At 42.4% G+C, this 22,460-nt stretch overlaps 1 protein-coding gene across 1 annotated transcript in view; it reads right to left on the bottom strand.

Annotated features, from left to right (window-relative positions):
- The window catches only part of rims2a (regulating synaptic membrane exocytosis 2a), an 865,989-nt gene that overhangs the window by 300,881 nt on the left and 542,648 nt on the right, over positions 1-22,460 (bottom strand). Inside the window, exon 14 of the mRNA XM_069920255.1 lies at positions 13,211-13,364. Coding sequence (XP_069776356.1) covers positions 13,211-13,364 — 154 coding nt within the window. The remainder of the gene's footprint in view (positions 1-13,210; positions 13,365-22,460) is intronic.

Raw genomic sequence — 22,460 nt, 5'->3', positions numbered from 1 at the left:
GTGCACTCAGCACAGAAGGCAGGACATACCTTGATTTGCTATCAGGGTTGTTGAGGAGACATCAGACCCCAGCAATGGGCCCAGTGGAAAGGTTTTGGATGTTCTTGTCAAATACTGCAATTACGTTGAAATATTTTTATTTCAGGGCAAGAGATTTTGCCTTATTTCCAGCAATATGTACAGTTCTTACAATTCCCCAGACTGAGCCCCTGAATGATATTCTTGAAGTGGCCATTGTCTGATGAGAATGCTCCTTTTGTCAGCAATCTCAAAATCATGGTCCTTGGCATAAAATGAGAAAAATAATTCATGAAATCACCTCTCTGCATCAACAGTTTGCCAAGGGGCGGCACAGCACAGCTGTGAGCACAACGTTCGCTCTGGGGGAGTAGTGGACCGGAACAGGGCAAAAGAGCTGGGAACACTCCTGCTCTGCTGAGATAGAGAAGTCAGGGAGGACCCCACAGAGGAGGCAACCACGGCAGTGGAGCGGCAAGGAGCTCCAAGGCTAAGTGACTCAACACTAGGCCTCAGCCCATGGGAAACTGGCTTGTGGGAACCAGGTATCAGGACCGGGATCTGCTGATGTCTAGCAGGGGTCCCAAAATGCCTCGGGTGCTCTGCTTCTTGATCATGTTGGGAATCGTAGACCGAGGTGTTTACCCCTAGACTGGACGGGAGGCCGTGCAGCTATGGAGGTTATGTGGGCACAGGAGAAGACAACATCAGAGAAGGTGGCAGGATTCATGGATACTCGATGTCCCTGAAGGGACTGTCATTGGCTTTTCCTTCTTGTCTTGATGTGGGGAGTAGACCAGTGGCATCTCTTTGCATGTTTTTATAGGGCAAGCAGAAGCAAACCCATTTTTTGGGCATTTTGCGTGAATGATGATGAATGAACCTCAAACACTCAAGGAATGAAATCCATTACAATTCATGAAAGTTCTGAAGGAAGAATGATGCAGTCCAAGAGGTTGAATCTTCAAGGTGCTGACAGCATTGACAAGCTTTAGTCCACTCCGCTGCATATTCTCTGCTGAATGAATGGAAACATGTGACTTGGATTATTGAGGCATAAAGAATCTTAGTTATACCATAGTTAATGGCAAATTGCAGGCTACAATCTGGAGAAATATCAGCCATTTGGAATGATCTGGATGCAACAATCACCTTGATCTTGCGTGGGAGAGCAATCTGGCACCTATAATTCAGTCGGAAAGTTGTGGGTTGCTGCCATGGTAAAACACTGTCTGGGAAAGAACGCTGCTCAAAAAGGTTGGGTGTGCCCATTGGCCTTCATGGACCCTGGTTTGGGGGGGCGGGGATGGTACTTTGAATAATATTGCTCCGTCTCACAGCATCCCCTCAATGCCTGCATACTCTATCCAGAGTTCATCCAGGAAAGTCAACAGGACCCCTGAGCGAGCAGTCACTGGTCACTGTGGTAAGTGAAACTCCAGGTTCAGGAGTCCTGAGCAAGTGGTAACTGGTCACAGTGAAACTCCAGGTTCAGGGGTCCTGAGTGAGTGGTCACTGGTCACTGTGGTAAGTGAAACTCCAGGTTCAGGAGTCCTGAGTGAGTGGTCACTGGTCACTGTGGTAAGTGATGTTCCAGGTTCAGGGGTCCTGAGTGAGTGGTCACTGCTCACTGTGGTAAGTGAAACTCCAGGTTCAGGAGTCCTGAGCAAGTGGTAACTGGTCACTGTGGTAAGTGAAACTCCAGGTTCAGGGGTCCTGAGCGAGTGGTCACTGGTCACTGTGGTAAGTGAAACTCTAGGTTCAGGAGTCCTGAGTGAGTGGTCACTGGTCACTGTGGTAAGTGAAACTCCAGGTTCAGGAGTCCTGAGTGAGTGGTCACTGGTCACTGTGGTAATTGAAACTCCAGGTTCAGGAGTCCTGAGTGAGTGGTCACTGGTCACTGTGGTAAGTGATGTTCCAGGTTCAGGGGTCCTGAGCGAGTGGTCACTGGTCACTGTGGTAAGTGAAACTCCAGGTTCAGGGGTCCTGAGCGAGTGGTCACTGGTCACTGTGGTAAGTGAAACTCCAGGTTCAGGGGTCCTGAGTGAGTGGTCACTGGTCACTGTGGTAAGTGAAACTCCAGGTTCAGGAGTCCTGAGTGAGTGGTCACTGGTCACTGTGGTAAGTGAAACTCCAGGTTCAGGAGTCCTGAGTGAGTGGTCACTGGTCACTGTGGTAAGTGATGTTCCAGGTTCAGGGGTCCTGAGCGAGTGGTCACTGGTCACTGTGGTAAGTGAAACTCCAGTTTCAGGGGTCCTGAGCGAGTGGTCACTGGTCACTGTGGTAAGTGAAACTCCAGGTTCAGGAGTCCTGAGCGAGTGGTCACTGGTCACTGTGGTAAGTGAAGCTCCAGGTTCAGGAGTCCTGAGCGAGTGGTCACTGGTCACTGTGGTAAGTGAAGCTCCAGGTTCAGGAGTCCTGAGCAAGTGGTCACTGGTCACTGTGGTAAGTGAAGCTCCAGGTTCAGGAGAGGATAAAAGGATGCAGGAAACTGCAAATCCCAGAATGTATGCCCTGAGGACAACATTATAAGGAATTCAAACAATTAAGTCAAAGTGACCAAGCCAAGGTGGTTTTCAGAAAGGTTAATCATGTTTGACCAATTTATCGGAGCTCTTTATTGAGTATTGTTAAACGGATTAAAGGCATACTAAAATTACATTTTCAGAAACATTAGGAATAAATCATGGTTTGGGCAGCATGAAAATGATCCATAGATCCAAGCAGGTAGTGTAGATATCTAGACTCATCTCATTGCCTGCATTTTTTAAAATGATACAGCAGAGTCGAAGGCCCTTCCAGCCCACAAGCCTGTGTTGCCCAAATACACTCAATTAATCAACAATCCCCATCCGTTTAAAAGGTGGGAGGGAGCTGGAGAAGCCAGAGGAAACCCATGCAGACACGTAAAAGACGTACAAACGTCTTACAGACAGCACCAGATTCGACCCCGAGTCGCTGGCACTGTAATAGGTGATCGTATTTCTAAGCCCTTTCTTACTCTGAAGTGAAAAGACAGTCATCTTCACAAGCTGAAGCAAAATTCCACCGTTACGCTTCACTCACTGATGGTGTTGTCTCAGTTTAAAGGATTCCCACTTTACGTGTTTAGTGGCTGGAGAGAGGTACCAAGCGCGGTTCAACTCAACACCTGAACCCAATGGTCAGCGTTTTCCATAGTCACTGTCAACTGGTTCCCTTAGTACAACATCTTCCTCCCTCCTTTCCACCTTCTTAGGTCTGCATTCTGAATTGCTCCCCAAATCTCCAGTTGACACTGCCCAACCCATTTTCCGCATTCATAGAGAAAGAAGTAGAACCATGAGATAGATCCAACAGTGATGGCATGCTTTTAAATTTTAAAGTTAGAAATACAACGTGTTGGCAGGCCCTTACACCCAAAATTCCTAATGAACCTACAACCCCAGTACATTTTGAACGGTGGGAGGAAATCGGAGCCCCTGAAGAAACCCACACAGACATGGGGAGAACGTACAACTCCTTACAGACAGTGTGGGATTCGAACCCAGTTGCTGAAGCTGTAATAGTGTGGCCTGAAACGATTTTTGTTGGCTGTCTACTTGCTATCACCACTCTCGCTGACTATTATTTCGGTTAAAAATGAGAAAAGCAGCTCAAAGTGCGATTAAAAGTTTAATTCATTTATCACTAATTAATAATGTAAAAATATTTAATTGAATAATTAGATTTTTAAAAATGATAAAGAAATTACATTTTTTAAATAAATTAAATTTAGACATACAGCACAGTAACCGCCCATTTCGGCCCACAAGTCTGTGCTGTTCAATGTACACGCCATTAACCTACAATCCTGGTACGTTTTGAACGGTGGGAGGAATTGAAAGCCCCTGTGGAAAACTCACGCAGACACGTGGGGAATGTACAAACTCTTTACAGACAGCACAGGATTCGAACCCCGGTCCTGATCACTGACACTGTAAAGGTGCTGCACTAACCCCTGTGCCAACCATAAAGCCAAATCTTTCTTGTGTTCATGTGTTTCTTAAATACTCATCAACCTCAAAATCCTTCCCCTTTCTGGGCTGGTGCTATCATGCTTTTCTGGTTGAGAAAACAGCAAATCGTGGTTAAACATTTTTACACAGGGAGTTGTGGGTGCCTAGAAGGCCTTGCTGGAGATTGTGGTGGAGGCTGAAACATTAGGGACATTTAAGAGACTCAGACAGGCGTTTGAATGATAGAAAAATAAAGGGTTACTTTTTCTTTCCACTCACATACCACTGTTTTAATCGTACCTAAATGACTTATGTATACGGTTTCATAACTCCAAAATATTTCAGTAACAATTGTGTCTAGAGTGATTCTCAACCTCCCCTTCCCACTCACATCCCACCTTAAGCAATCCCTTACTAATCAAAGAGAACCAATAGCATAGGGATTACTTAAAATGGCATGTGAGTGGAAAGAAAAAGGTTGATCACTGGTTTAAATTAAAAAAAAAATAATTTTTTTAAATCGAGTCATACACGAGTCCATGCCGCCCAATTTTATACCCAATTAATCTACACCCTTGGTACATTTTGAACAGTGGGAGGAAACGGCTGACCCCAGAGAAAACCCACGCAGACACGAGGAGAATGTACAAGCTCCTTACAGACAGTGTGGGATTCGAACCCTGGTCCCGATCGCTAGTGGTGTAACAGTGTTGCGCTAATTGCTACGCCAACTGTGACACCCTTAATTTTATTTTTGGTTGGAATACATAGGTCAGCACAACATCGAGGGCTGAAGGGCCTGTACTGTGCTATAGTGTCCTATGTTCTGTGTTCTAAGGTAAGGAACTTCAAAAAATTGTGGCAATGCAGATATGATTTCAGACTCATTGCAATCGTTTTAGACAAACCTTGAACAAACTAGGATTTCGTGCTTTAAACATTGAGGGCATCCAACAAAAATATTCACCGTTTTTCAAGATATTGAGGCCAGTTGCGAACAAAGATTACACAACTGGGATGTGTACCTTTGATCATTGTAAAGATGAAGGTCATCTGAAATGCTTGGTAGATGGGACATCGACACAAACCCGCACCTAAATGGACAGGCCAAGTATAGATGTGGCCAGCAATCCCAAATTAATTTCTTCTGGCCAATGGCAGCACATTGCCCCAAAATGCTCTGCATCCAGCTAAATTATGACTAATAATTCATTAAAATGTAAAATAAGTGCTCTTGGTGCCATTTTAAAATTAAAATCTATTTTCAAAGCAAGCAACTAAAATTGGTCACTGACAACACAGGATCCATCCCAGACCATGTGAAATCTATCTATCACCAATTATTCCCTGCATTTAATCCTCAAGGTTCTTTCATAAATATAAGACCATAAAACATAGCAGCAGGAATAGACTATCCATTTTCCTACTCAGCCCCACTGCCCGGCTTTCTCCCCATAACCTTTGATGCCCTGACTCATCAGGAACCTCTGCTTTAAATGCACCCTATGACCTGCCCTCCACAACTGCCTGTGGCAACAAATTCCACAGATTCACCACCCTCTGGCTGAAGAAATTCCTCCACATTTCTGTTCTAAGCCTTGCCCTTCAATCCTGAAGTTATGCTTACTGATCTAAGACTCTCCCACTATGGGAAACAACCTTTCTAAATCTACTCTGTCCATGCCTTTCAACATTAGAAATGTTTCAATAAGGTCCCCCCCACCCTAATTCCAACGAGGACTGGCCAACATCTGTCAACTGTTCTTTATATGATAGCCCCTTCATTCTGGAATCATCCTAGTGAATGGCCTCTGAACCCTCTCCAGAATCAGTACATCCTTTGTTAAGTGAGAAGCCCAAAACTACTCACAATATTCCAAATGAGGTCTCGCCAGGGCTTTATAAAGCTTCAACATCACATCCCTGCTCTTATATTCTATTCCTCTTGAAACAAACCCCAGCATCGCATTTACCTTTTTCACCACCGACTCAACCTGTAAGTTTAACTTCAGGCCATCCTGCATGAGGACTTGGCATGTGAGAATTTTCAATTTTCTCCCCATTTAAAAAATAGACCGTTTGTTTATTTCTTGTACCAAAATGTATGACTGTACACTTTCCGCCATTGTATTTCATCTCCCACTTCTCTGTCCAGTCTCCTAAACTGTCTGTCCTTCTACAGCCTCCGTGTTTCTTCAAAACTCCAGCTACACCCACCTTCATGTCATCTGCAAATTTGGCCATTCATTCCATCTACAACATAAAAAAGAAGTGGCCCTACACCAACCCCTGTGGGACACCACTAGCACCTGGCAGCTGACCAGAATCTGATCCCTGTATGTCAACTCTGCCTGCCAATGCTCTATCTATCCTACATGACCATGTTTCCTGTTACACCATGGGCTCTGATCTTGTTGAGTAGCACCTTGTCAAAGCCCTTCTGAAAATGCAAATACACAACATCTCCCCTGTCTCATCTTCTTCAAAGAATTCCAAAGGTAACGGAACAAATCTCAAATAGATTTATTTCCATTGCATAATTCTTACAAATAACTTTCCACTAAACAAGGAAAGTTTACCATGCCTGATAGAATATTCAGTTCTTTTAATTTTTAAAAGTTCATTGCTTTTTCTACACAGATGGGTATCCAATTACTATTCCAAAAAGCTAATTGACATGGGATCTTTTTTATTTGCGAGAATTTATTTTGCGAATGTTCTGCTCCATCGGCTTGAGAGATTTCTTCAAACCTTTGATGAAGCTTGTTTAATCTAAATTCATTTTTCTTGTTTGGTATCATTCATTCAAAGACAAAGACAAAGAGTGGGTTTTGCTATCACTTGCTATTTTTTATTTTTTTAAAGTTTTTTTGCCATTAGTGCTTGGAATAGTATGTTTCATAAATACGTAAATGTTGCTATATATTTAAATACTACCCATCAGTGGGCAAAAGTTAACATTATCTCTTGGAAATTGTTTGCTCATCATAACACACATGCTGAAAGTTAAACATGAATCAATTCACAAAAGGTTTATCATTGCACTCACTGAGACATTTTAGTTCATTGGAACTCATTTCAATAACCTCTATCTAACTACATGAAAATAAACACATATTTTGTTCCAATAGTTCCATCTATCTGTTCTGTTATTGACTTTTTACATTGAATGAAAATCTCTCACAGATTGGAAAACACACTAATCTCCCCTGTTCCCCATTCTATTGTCAAAAAAGGAAAATCCCATCCAACATTAAACCCTGTTTACAGAGCAAAATAAAAAAAAACACTTTTTGATAATCTGTCCAAAGCAAACTTTTCTAAGACTGCATTTTGGATTTTGGAGGTTCAGCTGTGAACATCATACAGAGCACTGGAAGACTTTGTGATATACTTTTATCTGTGGCCAAAGTAAACTGAGCAGACTGTGTGGTGCAGGTTGAGGCAAAATATATAGCGCCCACCACAATGTTTGGGACAAAGACATTTTTTTTCTTTTATTTGCCCTTGTGGTCCAGAGTTTAAAATTTGTAATCAAATAATTCACATCATTAAGGTGGACATTGCAGATTTTATTCAAGGCTACTTGGGCACATTTTGGTTTGACAATGTAGAAATAACAACACTTTTTATACATAGTCCCCTCATGTCAGGGCGTATATGTTTGGGATATTGCAGTGTATTAATCATGTTTAGTACTTTGTTGCATGCAATGACTGCTTGAAGTCTGTGATTCACAGACATCACCAGGTGCTGAGTATCTTCTCTGGTGATGCTCTGTCAGGCCTCTACTGCAACCATCCTCAGATCTTGCTTGTTTCAGGGGCTTGTCCCCTTAAGTTTTCTCTTCAGCATATGGAAGGTGAGCTCAGTTGGATTTGGATCGGGTGACAGACTTGGACATTTAAGATTTTTCCAGTTTTAGATTTGAAAAACTCCTTTATTGCTGTAGCAGTATGTGTTTGGGCTCATTGTCTTGCTGTGGGATGAAGCACCGTCCAATGAGTTTGGAGCCACTTTCTCAAACTTCAGCAGATAAGATGTTTCTATACACCTCAGAATTCATTTTGCTCCTGCCATCAGCAGTTACGTCATCAATGAAGACACGTAGTCCAGTACCTGTGGCAGCCAGACATGCCCAGGCCATAACACCCCCACTACCATGTTTCACAGATGAGGTGGTATCTTTGGATCCTGGGCAGTTCCTTTACACCTCCACACTTTGCTCTTGCTGTCACTGTGATACAGACTAAACTTGGTCTCAGCTGCCCACAAGACCTTTTAGCAATTTGCAGTGTAGCCTCTGTATTTCGTTCATGAAGTATTCTGTGAGCAGTTGTCATTGACACTTCCACACCTGCCTTCTGATCTGTCGGACATACGTTTGAAGATTTTTCTTCATTGTGATGAGAATTTATCTGCCATCAGTAGTGAAGGTCACCAGTTCATTTGTGATTACTGAGCTCACCAGTACATTCTTTCTTCTTAATGATGTTCCAAACTGTCGATGTCGGTAATCCTATAGTTTGGATGATGTCTCTTACTGTTTTATTCTAATTTTTTAGCCTCATAATGACTTCTTTGACTTTCATTGGCACAACTCTTTTCCTCATGTTGAAAAATGGCAACTACAGACTCCAAAGGTGATCAAAAGCTTAGAAGCAAGCCTTGCTCTTTTATACCTGCACCAATGAAGCAATTAAACATACCTGAGTAATACCTGTGAAGCCAAATAACCCCAACATTATGGGCGGTCTATGTTTATAAAGTGCTGTAATTTATACATAGTCAAAGCAAAATGTTTACAAATTATCTTGAATAAAATCTGTAATGTGCACTTCAATTACATGCAAATTGTTTGATTATAAATTTAAACTGTGGAGCACAGGGACAAATAAAGGAAAAAAGAGTCTTTGTCCCAAACATTCTGGAGAGCCCTGTATTATTGCTGCTTCAGACAGTTCCTAGCCATTGGAACTTACCACCTAATGGAGAATATCCTGTACCAATATACAGTATTAATTGTACACACAGATTGATAAATTCCATTTCCTTCTGAAGATTTAAAAAAAAGAACAGATCTGGCAACTCCGATGCTGAAAGTTTTTTTCCTTAATATAGTCCAAGATTGTCGTCAATTCCATAGAAGGGGTGAAGCAAAGGTCAAAGACCAATTCAGGGGATAGCTGGTCTTTCACATGAGCAGAGATTAAGAAGATTCTCCTCCAATTCTGTTGAGCTTAAGAAGTAGATTTGAAAGATGCTGCTTCTCCCCGCTGAGGCATCCGGAGCCAGTGACGAACTCACGAGTTCCCCATTAAGGACAGTCAAGGGAAGGAAGTTCCGACCCAAGCGTAATGCGTTTTTGGAATTCTTTCACCAAAATGCTCAATAGTTGAATATATTCAAGCAAGACAGGGATTGGTTTTTGATGAAGGGTGTCAAGGAATATGCGATTAGTGGGAGAAAGTGGCATTGAAGTTAAAGATCAGCCATACTGAAGGGTACAACAGGCATGATGGCCTGGATAGCCTCTATCTTCGATTTTTATTAGTGAGATTAGGATAACATGCAAGATACTCTAACAATATGAAAAACATTCTCAAACTTATCCAAGTTGTAAAAGTATGAATGTCAGCACACTCATTTCAATATTGCGCACAAGAATTAACATGACTATTGGCAGCAGGGAAATCCATTCACATTGGGAATTGGAAAGTGGGTGAGTAGGAGAACTGATCTAATGTTATAAGATCTCTCTACATGCACAGGCAGAGCATTCAGTAACAGTCATTTCTCATGTAACATCAAACACACCAAAAGTTGCTTTTATCTCATTAATCCATTGACTCATGCCAGTGATTTACCTGAATGTAATGCATGTTGACCTGTATCTGGAAAATAAATATCAGAATGGGATACAAAATGAAAAGAAAAGTAACACAAAACATATATTTTAGCTACATATGGTAATGGAAGTGATCAGTGGGGAAAAAAAAGCTATTGAGTAGGAACATACAATCACTGATGACAAGACATGCTGGCAGATCATTCATTAGTAGATAGGTTATTAACACAAGCCATCTATCTAGCCAATAGAGTGGCATTAACACAAATAAAACCAGCAGAGCGGTCACTCTTGGCTATACTTCTGCCTGACCGATCTACAAATTATCATGATGACCATTGCAGCTGGATATATGCAGGAATGGAAACATTCAGTGGGCTTTGGTTATTGCGAGCTGTACCTCTGACCACGAAGGCAATACTTGCTCAAGGAATAATCATGCCAAATGGTGTCTCCACTCTAAATAATGTTGAATTTCATTCCCTGGTGTTGTTTAGTAATCAGAATTCTTTGAGGTTTCATTAACAATATTATAACATGACAGTTTCACCACAATGCTTCCCAAATCATTTTCAGTACAAGTGGACGATTGATCATGCTGCAATGTTCACCATAATAATAGCATTAAACAAAATGTCGCCTTGCTTTGCTGATGACCAGCTAATGCAAGGTTCAAAGTGGGAAGCTCACCACACCATCACAGAATTGTTACAGCACAGGAGTCCATTCAGTCCATCCAATCTGTACTAGCCCAAGGTAAGTACAGCCTGACTCGTCCTGCTGCACGCAACACTCTACCCAGAGCCCTGACATTTTCCAGCTTTCAGGTCCATATCCACTTCACTTTTGATGTGACAATTGGATCTTTTTCCACACCTACCCCTGGAAAGCATTCTAATTACATTGTCAGAGAGGTAACGTTTGCTTTTTTCACCAGTCAACTCCAACTGTGTTTTCTAGTACCTTGATCTTCATCAATGGGAACTCTTTCTCTGCTCAGTCTGCCAGGCAATTTTAATGATATTAATTACCTTCAGGGAGATCAACCACAGCTTCTCTACTCTATTAAAGTCAAAAGTCTGGCATTCTTAGAATCACTTTGGTAAATCTTTTCCACACCTCCTGTCTTTCCTCAAACATAGTGTCCAAAACATACTCTGCTTGGAGCTAAACCAGTGTTTTATAAAGTTCTATCATGCCTCTATTTTTAAAGTGCTGCACTCCAAATGGTTGTTAACCAATTTCTCAACCCAATTTGCCATTTTCAACAAATTACTCACATGCAGTCCCAGATTCCTCTGTTCTTGTTCCCCTTTATATCTGTGTCCTCTATTTTACATTGCCCATTTTCATTCTACCTACATGAAGACCACACTTCCCATATAGAATCATCATCATGGAGTGTAGGAACAGGCTCTTCACCCCATACCAACCAAAATGTCCCACCTTTCCACGTTAGGCCCACCTTCCCGCATTAGGCCCACAGAGTTCCAAACCCATCCCATCCAATCCTCACATTACATTTCATCTGCCGCCTATACATCTGTTCCATCAACATCCCCTTGGCCTTTTGCACTTCTCTGCTCCTCCCAAGCTTGGTGGCATGTGAAAATAATTAATGCATTTGAGGGAAAGCAGCATTCCTAATACTGACCCTGAGGAACTCTGTGATACAGTCCCTTCCATTGTAACAATCAACCTCTCCTTGCCAACATTGACAATTTTCCATCCATGCTGCAACTGACCCTCTTATTCCACGAACCTCGACCTAGACGACAAATCTAGAATTAAGCATCAAATCAAATGATTTCTAAGAGTGCTTGTGAACCACATCAACCATTCTCTCTCTTCAACTCTCTTTCTAACTTCATCCAGCAATTCTATCAAGTCAGTTCTCCATCACTTGCCTCAAACTTTTCCATCGTGAACAAACATTGAATTTATCTAACCTTCCCATTCTTGCACAAGTTCAAAAAGGAGAGGAATGGATTAATTAACCTTCAAAATATAGAAATGAGTCTCACTCACAGTATTTGGGTACGTTTGGGCTCATGCACGGTAATGAATGTGTCACAGCTGAGAAAGAGAGAGGATGTGGGTAAGGCTGAGGAACTGATTCCTAAGCAACACCAATTCCACTTTTAGTCAACAATTTGATGGATCACCAGAGAATGCTTGGAAATAAAGTCACTAACCAACTTCCCTTCATCATTCTGTCAGCTCTCTTGGCTTCAGCTGTGTGTTTTAATGGGAATCAGCTTGCCAGGGTGAGCAGGTCAGTCCACACTTAGGCTACCCCAACTCTTTGTTTCAATCAGGGGAAAACTAGGTGGGGAATTCTGATGTGTAATGTGGTTCTTTTGAAAGATATATATCAAATCTCTTGTACCTTACACTGCAGAATGTGTTGAGAATGACTTCAATGTCAAGTGGATAGTGTGCTTCAGAGTCATGCCTGGGAAAAGAGTCCATGTAATTCTAAGGCACACCTCTTCCTTGATAAACTCAGAACCAGAGTCCTGGTGCATTACTTTCTTTGCTGGCACCTGATTTCAAGGGAGTTAATCAGACCAGATCCCAGCCCACCGATAGGAAACCAACTCAAATAATTTCTCCTTAATTTGTTTCCCTATCAGCTGTCCATGGGACCGCCAACCTACCTTCCCACTGTAACAACTGCTCCCTAACCTCTCCCTTCATGGCACTCAGGCAAACCCAACCCAGGATCCCCTGGACCCCATCTGTCCTCCTGCAATTCCATCCACGATCAATTCCTCTCACCCCAAGGTCCAATCGTTTATTCTCAAATCCTCCAACGATTCTGTTTCAAGCTCCCAATAATCCGACCTGAAACTGATTCTCCTTGGCGACTACCTCTCAGCCACTGAGCCTCTCCCCCCTCCCAAATCTTCTGATCCCAGACTTTCTGCTCTTAATATTTTTACGCTTCACTGGGATGGAGATCTGGGTCTAACACCATTGGAACCAGGACTGTTCCAACCGTGAGGTAGTCAGTCCCCATTTTCCATGCCACTGTGAGTAACAAAGAATTCCACGGCTCTGGCAGCTTCTCTGACTGTGTCATGTCCATCTCCATATAACCAACACAGCCACAATGTGAAAGTGCAGGAAAAACTATCTCAGTTAGCATATAGACATTTAGGTCCCACCCTACACCTCCATGTCCATAGCCCATCTTAACCGTGCTGTGTTAAAATGTCCATGAAAAGCTTCTGGTTAGGATTTTTTTTTAAACTCCATTTGTTGTTGGATTCAAGTTCAATGTTATTTATTAATTCATTCAGAATACTTCCAAAGTTGCACTCACTTAAAAAATAAAACAGCAAGAGAAAACCTTTGAACGTACTTTGCAATCTCCTTGTGGGGCTTTCTCCATGTGGGTGTCTGCGTGCTGTATAGGGTGATGGTTGTGGAAGGGGCATTGATGAAACGTCATGGGTCTGCAGTTTGTACCAATGTGCATCGTCATCCAGCAAAGCAGTTTCCAGTTCAATGAGAATCTGTAATCGGGAACACAAGGAAATGTATAGGATTTGATACTGACAGCAGAACACAAAATAAAAATCATGTTAAAACAGTATTGAAAATTCTTAAAACTGGTCTTGAAGAAGAGCACTATGGATTAGATAAGCATATCATGAGGAGGAGAGGTTTATTTGTCCATGGCATCAACTCTTATCTCACCAATGCTTTCAGTTACCTACCTCATACCATGTTTGAATGAAATATGGGTGTGAAGTCTGGCGGTGATCAGAAATTACTTGAAACCATTTTCACATCTGGGAGATAAAATGTATCCTCTGTATAGAATCCCTTCAGCTGTATGAAGTGTACTGTATAAATTATTCTCTAGTCATCTGCTGCTGGTGTGTTCACTTCTTCTATAACCTGTTGCTTTATGGTCAATAGACAACTTGACAGCTGCTCTTTGCAGATACTTAAGTGTCAAGTTTATTGTCATCTGATTGTCCATGTACAACCCGACGAAACAGCGTTCTCCAGTCCTCAGTGCAAAACACACAGACACACAACCAGATATAACACATATACAGATAAATAATACATATGCAGGACAAATATTCACATGTACAAATAAATAAATAGATAAATATTGTTCTGTACATATGAGAGAGTGGGAGGGTTAGTGTGACCAGGTCCTTTGGTTGTTCATCATTCTCGCTGACCATGGGAAGAAGCTGTTCCTCAGCCTGGTGGTGCTGGCACTGTTACTCCTGTATCTCTTCCCTGATGGGAGCAGCTGAAAGATGCTGGGTGCAGGGTGGAAGGAGTCCTCAATAACTTTGCGCACCCTCTTCAGACGACAATCCCGATAGCTCACTTCGATGAGTGGGAGGGAGACTCCAGTGATCCTCTCTGCCACTCTCATGGTCCGGTGGATTGACCTCCGATCATTTCTCTGCAGCAATTGTACCAGGCTGTGATGCAGCCGGCCAGGATGCTCTCGATAGAGCTCCTGTGGAAGGTTGATGTGATGGTGGCCGGTAGCCTTGGCCGCTTTAGTCTTATCAGGATGTGCAGTCGCTGTTGCACTTTCCTGATAAGTGAGGAGATGTTGTGTGTCCACCATAGGTCACTAAATATGGATCCAAGATTAATTTCATGGAATATTTGCAGTTTCAATAGAATAGATTTTTTAAAATCATGAGGTAGGCAATAAATTAATTAAAAAGAATGAATGAACACGCTGGAAACCGTCAGCAAGTTAATCAAAGCCTCTGGAGAAAAAAATGTTTCCGATCAGTGAAATTTGCAGTTTGTCGCCATCCGCAATATTTTGCTTTTCAAGCTTGCAACAAATGTGCAGTCAGTGGGTCACAGCAAAAAAACCGATGAACAAGAGTAAAATGGATGCGGGACAGATTTGTAGAAATGCTGCAGTTCCGACCTCAGTCCCAGATAGATTTTCCATCCTCAGTTTTGTTATATTTAGATGGTTTGAGCTTTGGCATCGAAAAGTCGGTGAAAATTTGCTGACATCACATAAAGTAGGAATTTTTACAAGCAGCAAAGATTACGACAAAAAGCCATGAAAACACAACTTAGTGGAACGGAAAGATTATGATCAGTCACATTAATGAATTTTATAACAAAATGATGTATAACAGGGATGAAGAGCACTGATAAATCTGTACTTAGAGATGGTCTCACCACAGTAAGATTATTTAATTAATCATTTAATTTTTTTTCCATGAAACTGGTGATGGGAAACTACCGATTTGAAATCTTCAGACTATTTCCACTGCAGCAGAGAAGATTAAGAGATTAATTGATTTTTCGCGTTATTAATAGATTAGGGTAAAAGCCCAAACTCTTTCCTCTGGCTGAGTCGCAGATGAAAGATCATGATCTAATATTCTCAGCTGAATTATGTTAGAGGATAGGATTTTATTTTCAATTCCACAGTTTAAATGTGATGAAGAATCCAGACACAAAATAGACTTGCTCAAAGATTCAAATGAATGTCATAATTCCATGGATGATGGTTTCTAAATTTGCATTATTAATCCAAAGAATTTCTCTTTTGGTTTACATTATAAATAGCAAAACACTACCCGTGAACAGCAATGTCTCCCTCCATTTCTGTGTATGTATGTGTCCTACTTGAGACGAAATGCTGCTTTAAAACTACTTAGCTCATAGACATATTGCCGTAGCAGTTGATGACGAACTCTCCAGCAGCATTTAACAATTGTCTGGTCTGGAGGATTGGTACAAAATCAATTTTACGTACGGTACTTTTTATGTCAATGCTAATTTTAAGACTATTCCAATCCTGAGAAAAAGTCAACTTTAAATTCCCTCTGTATTATCAAGAGATATTGAAGTCAACATTGTGGACTCATTAAACTTCAGGCATTGCTAATAATAGTTTAAAATAATGCTGAGATAGCAATGATATTAGACAATAAATCACTGCAGAATATGATTCATGAGGAGACTGCCGTTGAACTTTATGCTGGTGTTGAGGGGTATAAATTACACGTTGTTAGTACCTTCAATTTTTCCCTTTGAAACTGGGTCACCTAAATAGGTCCAGTGAGAGAAAGTTGGTCTCCCTAATGCAATCAGCTGAGACACCAAGTTCCCACCACTTCATCATTATAATTTCACAAAGTTATTCAAGGATGGTTGCAAAATCAAGCAAGTGACATTGACTATTTCGGAGAGGCAATGTTACCAGCACAGAGGAACAGTACATGGACCATCGCCATCCCCTTCCTCTGCCCTGAATGCTAGTCTCCCTACAAGTAATCTAGATGCTTCCATCCAACACTTCAATTTGAACTCAATGACATTGTTCCTCCTCATTTAATAACATTATTTATACTCAGTGGAACAGTGGGATTCAGAACAGAAATATTTGGAGTCAAGATAGAGGAACAAGTGAATGAATGAACCAGTTTTGTGGAAAAAATAAAATACAAAGGAACTGTTTGGAATAGTTTTCTATAACCACTAAAAGCGCTTTTGATTGATCAGTAACATGATTATATACGTGAGAATAGGAAAGATTCACTTGGAAGGGCAGCAAAAGCATATCAGAACTGACTTTACACGGAATCCATCAGTTCCCAAAGGAATTTCTGTTCAGAGTAGAAACTTTCGTTGGAGTATTTGTTAAGTCAGCCTCCTTGAAATGGCCGAAAGGTAGTGGGGATAAAATGAAATTTGACATTGCAGAAGAATAAGGGAACACTTGACAAAGATATATAAATTTATGGTGGAAATAGACAGATTAAATGCAATGAGGCATTTTCCATTGAGGTTAGGCACAGATGGTTTACAGCAGTAGTTCTCAACCTTTTTCTTTCCACAAACATACCACTTTAAGTCTTCCCTATGCCATCAGTGCTCTGTGATTCGTAAGGGATTACTTAAGGTGGGATATGGTGGGAAGGGAAGATTGAGAATCACTGCTCTAGACCCAATTGTTACTGAAATATTTTGCTTGAGAAAAATTGTCATTGGCCCATTTCCTTTGGAGTTATAAAACCGTAGACATAATGAGTCAATTAGGTTCGATTAAAACAGTGGTTTTCAAACTTTTTCTTTCCATTCACATCCCACCTTAAAATGGGATGTGAGTGGAAAGAAAAAGACCCCACCCATTCTTAACCTCCTCCTTTCCGGTTCCATCCACCTCCACACATCACCGACAGGATTCCCCCACCCCCACCCCTTCCAGTTTCATCTGGTGTGGGGTGTAGGTTCATTGGGCAGCACAAGCTCGTGGGCTGAAAGGGCCTGTGACTGTACTGTATGTCTAAATTTTTTTTATATTATATAAGATGCTGCCTCAAAAAGGCAGCCAAAATCGTCCAGGTTCCCCATAACCCAATACCAGTAGCTTATGATCCACAATTTGCAGATTTGTTTCTGACACTTAGTGGCCCTGATTTTGATCCTACGAGTGTTTTGCGTATACAGATGTGTTTCAAAGATCAACAGTTACAGGACGTGGACACATGCTGAAGGACCTTTAGTTGATACCAAGGCATCCATCCAAATCAATTGCACTGACATGGATTCCTTCGTAAATCTTCCTTGGAATACCATATTGGGAGAATGGGCAGAATTCTCTCTTCGTCTCAGGTGTGAACCAAGCATGAAACTGCTAAACCTTCACTGAAAAGTGGGATCCATAATCTCAGATTAGGGCCAGGACCAAATTGGAGTTACAGATTTACATGGCCCTTTGACCCAACTTATCCCAGGCTGACCGTTGTCTCCCTGAGCTAGTCCCAATTGCCTGTCTTTGGCCTATGTACCTTTAAACAGTTCCCATACACGTCCCTGTCCAAATAACCTTTAAATGTTACAATTATAGTACAGATTGCTGAGGGTCCACACTCCACCCATCTCTGAATGGAAATATTGACCCTCAGCTTCCTTTTAATCTTTCCCCCTTCTATCTTGTATTAAATTTCCCCTACCCTAGGAAAAAGGATGTTGCTTTATCTATGCCCCTCATGTTTCTAATTCATTCTCCCGTGCTCCAGGAAGAGATGTCGCTGCCTATCCTGCCTCTCAGGTAATATCCTTGTGAATCTTCTCTGCCCTCTTTCCACATTGATAACATCCTGACTATAACTGGGCCCCTAAACAGGGTGCAGGAGCTGACAGGAGCGCCGCTCCGGCACCTCAGGGGGAAGCTCTGACACCTCTATGTCACCATTTTCGGTGAACTCCTGCACCCAAAAAATTAGAACTTCCCCCTGCCATAACATCCCAGGTGTGGCTTGCACAACTGCAATGTGACATCCCAACTCCTATCTTCAATGCCATGACCATTGCAGGCAAGCACACCAAACCTTCTTTATCACCATGTCTACCTGTGCCACTCTTTCAGGGACCTATCCACTTGAATCCGCAAGATTCTGTGTTCTATAGCACTTTCCAGGGCTCTATAATTTTATGTGCAAGTCCTACCCCTGTTTAACCACACAAGTCCAAGTTAAATTCTCACTCCCACTCTTTGGTCTACTTTCTGAGCTGAACCTGTTGTAAGGTCAGATAACCTTGTTTACTCTCCACCAATTTTGATGTCCAGTTCAAACGTACTGACCATGCTGTGTGCATTCTCATCCAAGTCTCTAATATAGATGGGCATGCCAATGGCTCTCAAATCTGGACCAGCCCAAAGAGAGTCGACATGCTCAGTACCTTCCTGGGTGTAGCTGGAGATACTGTAACAGGCCTTCCCATGTGTCAAAACTCAGCAGGTCGAATCCCATGCACTTTATTTAGCAAAGATAACCAGCGTTTCGGGTTTCAGCCTTTCATCAAGGTATGAACAAAATATGGGCAGGCGCCTGAGCAAAATTGTTGGGGGTGGGAGGGGCAGGGGAAGAGCACGGTCCTAAAGGGAAGAGCTAATAGGAGAGGACATCAGCCATGAGGGAGAAGGGGGAAGGCTCTGTGACTGGAGAGCTGGAGGAAAGAAGACAGAGGGATGGAGAAGAGAGGGAGAATGGGGAGTGGGCAAGCAGAAACCAGAGGTTGGAGAGGGCCTAGGTGGAATATTAGGTGTTGCTCCTCCAACTTGTTTATGACACCACGGACAAGTACGTCAGTGCGGGAGTGGGGGGCAGAGTGGAATGGTTGGCCGGGGGAGACACAGACATTCGAGTTTTAATCCTGTAAGTCCTAACAGAACTGCTCTTGACCTTGTAGACTTTGCCTCATCTTCTGAGCAGAGAAAGCTCCAGCTCAGAAGGAGGTCCTTCAGCCATAAGGCAGGATTAAAGGCTTTTGGATGGAACAAGCTGCCATTGAGTGGATACGTAACACCTTACATGCTGCCATGTGCTCACTTGAGGTGAACAAAACTCCACTCACTCAGTGTTCATGATAATAGGTCGGAAACCATACAGTTAATAGCAGCTCATACTCATGGTGACATCATTCAATGCCTACTCGTTTTTGATCCATCAAATTCAATGTTACCTTCAGATGACAAGTGTTACAATGTGAAGACTAGGAACCATAGATTTCCACCGAAGCACACACATGCAAGGGCCAAACTACATTGTCACACAAGATCTGACAGGGCAGGCTCTCAACATGAGGAAACCCCTCTAGCAGCCAACATTATGAAGCACCAGCATTACTCGCATGGCCCCTGGAAGAAATGGGCGACACCACCTTTTTAGCTGTGATCCTTGAAATTCAAATCCATAGACATTTCATTTAAGATGAAATTGGATCAAGTACGTCAGTTATTGTTTAATCCTTCTGCCTGATTAAAGCAACCAAGCCCAAGATTAAAGATTATTCATAACAGTCATTAATGCATGAGGAAGTTATAATTCAAACAAATGGCAAAATAGTGTAAAATATTGTTCAGTTAATCAAATACATTTAACAAATGCACACACTTGGGACATAACTTATAATGAATTTACTGTCAGGAAAATGTTAAGTGTGCCATCATTATTGATAAATCACTGCCAATTTTCTTCATAATTGTAAGTATTGGAAGCATCAACAATTATCTGTTTGAAGTTACATTAAAACTTATTGGTTTTTCCCTGAGGAGGTAGAGCAAAATGACAGAAGCACCTTTTCACACAGACTCAAAACTAAAATATGAAAAGCAAAAAAACTGCAGATGCTTAAAATTAAAAATAAATTAAAAACACAGCAGGCCAAGCAAAGGATGAAAATCCATCACTTCCCAAAATCAATCACTTCCAACACCTATCACTTACCAACATCTGTCACTTCCGGACATCTCTCAATTCCCAACACCTGTCACTTCCAAACACCTGTCACTTCCCAACATCTCTCATCTCCAAATACTTGTCACTTCCCGACAACGCTCACTTCCCAACACTTGTCACTTCCCGACATCGCTCACTTCCCAACACTTGTCACTTCCCGACATCCATCGCTTCCTGACATCTCTCACCTCCTGACACCTGTCAACTCCCGTCACTTCCCAACACCAGTCACTTCCCAACACCTGTCACCTCCCAACACCTGTCACTTCCCAATATCTCTCACCTCCCAACACATCACTTTCCAACATCCGTCACTTCCCAACTTCTGTCACTTCCCAACATCTCTCACTTCCCAACAACTAAACATCTTACAATTGGCAACATCCCTCACTTCCCAACATCTCTCACTTCCAAACTTCTGTCACTTCCCAACATCTCACACCTCCCAACATCTCTCACCTCCTGACACCTCAACAGCTTTCAATTGGCAAAATCTCTCACTTCCCAACATCTCTCACCTTGCAACATCTGTCAATTCCCAACATCTGTCAGATCCTGACACCTCTCACTTCCTGACATCTGTCACTTCCTGACACCTCATTTCCCTACATCTGTCACTTCCCAAAACATGTCACTTCCCAAAACCTGTCACTTCCCAACACCACTCACTTCACAACATCATTCACATCCCAACATCTCTCACTTACCAACATCTCTCACTTCCCAACATCTCTCACCTTGCAACATCTGTCAATTCCCAACATCTTTCAGCTGCTGACCTGTCACTTCCCAACATCTCTTACTTCCCAACATCACTCACTTCCCAACATCTCTCACTTCCAAACTTCTGTCAATTCCCAACATTTCTCAATATCCAACCTCTCACACCTCCCAACACCTCAACAGCTTTCAATTGGCAACATCTCTCACTTCCCAACATCTCTCACCTAGCAACATCTGTCAATTCCCAACATCTGTCAGCCCCTGACACCTGTCACTTCCCAATATCTCTCATGTCCCAACACTTATCACTTCCCAACATCTCTCATTTCCCAACATCTCTCACCTTGCAACATCTGTCAATCCACAAGATCTGTCAGCTCCTGACACCTCTCACTTCCTGACATCTGTCACTTCCCAACACCTCTCACTTCACAACATCATTGACTTCCCAACATCTCTTACTTCCGAACATCTCACACTTCCCAACTTCAGTCACTTACCAACATCTCTAACTTCCCAACCTCTCTCACCTCCCAAATTCTCTCACCCCCCAACACCTCAACAGCTTTCAAATGGCAACATCTCTCACTTCCCAACATCTCTCACCTTGCAACATCTGTCAATTTCCAACATCTGTCAGCTGCTGACCTGTCACTTCCCAATATCTCTCACCTCCCAACACTTATCACTTCCCAACATCTGTCACTTCCCAACATCTCTTCCTTCCCAACATCACTCACTTCCCAACATCTCTCAATTTCCAACCTCTCTCACCTCCCAACACCTCAACAGCTTTCAATTGGCAACATCTCTCACCTTGCAACATCTGTCAGTTCCCAACATCTGTCAGCTCCTGACACCTGTCACTTCCCAATATCTCTCACCTCCCAACACGTATCACTTCCCAACATCTGTCACTTCCAAACATCTCTCACTTCCCAACACCTCTCACTTCCCAACCTCTGTCACCTCCCAACACCTGACACCTACCAACACCCGACACCTCCCAACATGTGTCATCTACCAACATCTCTCACTTCAAAACATCTGTCACTTCACAACATCTCTCACTTCCCAACACCTCTCACTTCCCAACATCTCTCACTTTCCAACATCTCTCACTTCCCTACACCTGTCACCTCCAAAAATCCATCACTTCCCAACATCCCAACATCCGTCACTACCCAACATCTCTCACTTCCCAACCTATCTCACTTCCCAACCTCTCTCCCCAACATCACACCTCCCAACACCTGTCACCTAAAAACATCTCTCACTTTCCAACATTTGTCACTTCCCAACACCTGTCACCTCCCAGCATCTCATACTTCCCAACACCTGTCAATTCCCAACACCTGTCATGTCCCAACATCTGTCACTTCCCAAAACCTGTCACCACCCAAGATCTCTCACTTCCCAACATCTCTAACTTCCCAACATCTCTCACTCCCAACACCAGTCACTTCTCAAAATCCATGTCTTCCAAACTTACGTCACTTCCCAACTTCCCAACATCTGTCACTTGCCAACATCTCTCAGCTCCCAACATCTCTCACTTCCTAACACTTCAAAAGCTTTCAATTGGAAAAATCTCTCACTTCCCAACATCTCTCACCTTACAACATCTGT

The sequence above is a fragment of the Narcine bancroftii genome, chromosome 2, assembly GCF_036971445.1.
Source record: "Narcine bancroftii isolate sNarBan1 chromosome 2, sNarBan1.hap1, whole genome shotgun sequence".
In the NCBI taxonomy this organism is placed as follows: Eukaryota; Metazoa; Chordata; class Chondrichthyes; order Torpediniformes; family Narcinidae; genus Narcine; species Narcine bancroftii.
This window is presented reverse-complemented; position numbering and strand designations above follow the sequence as displayed.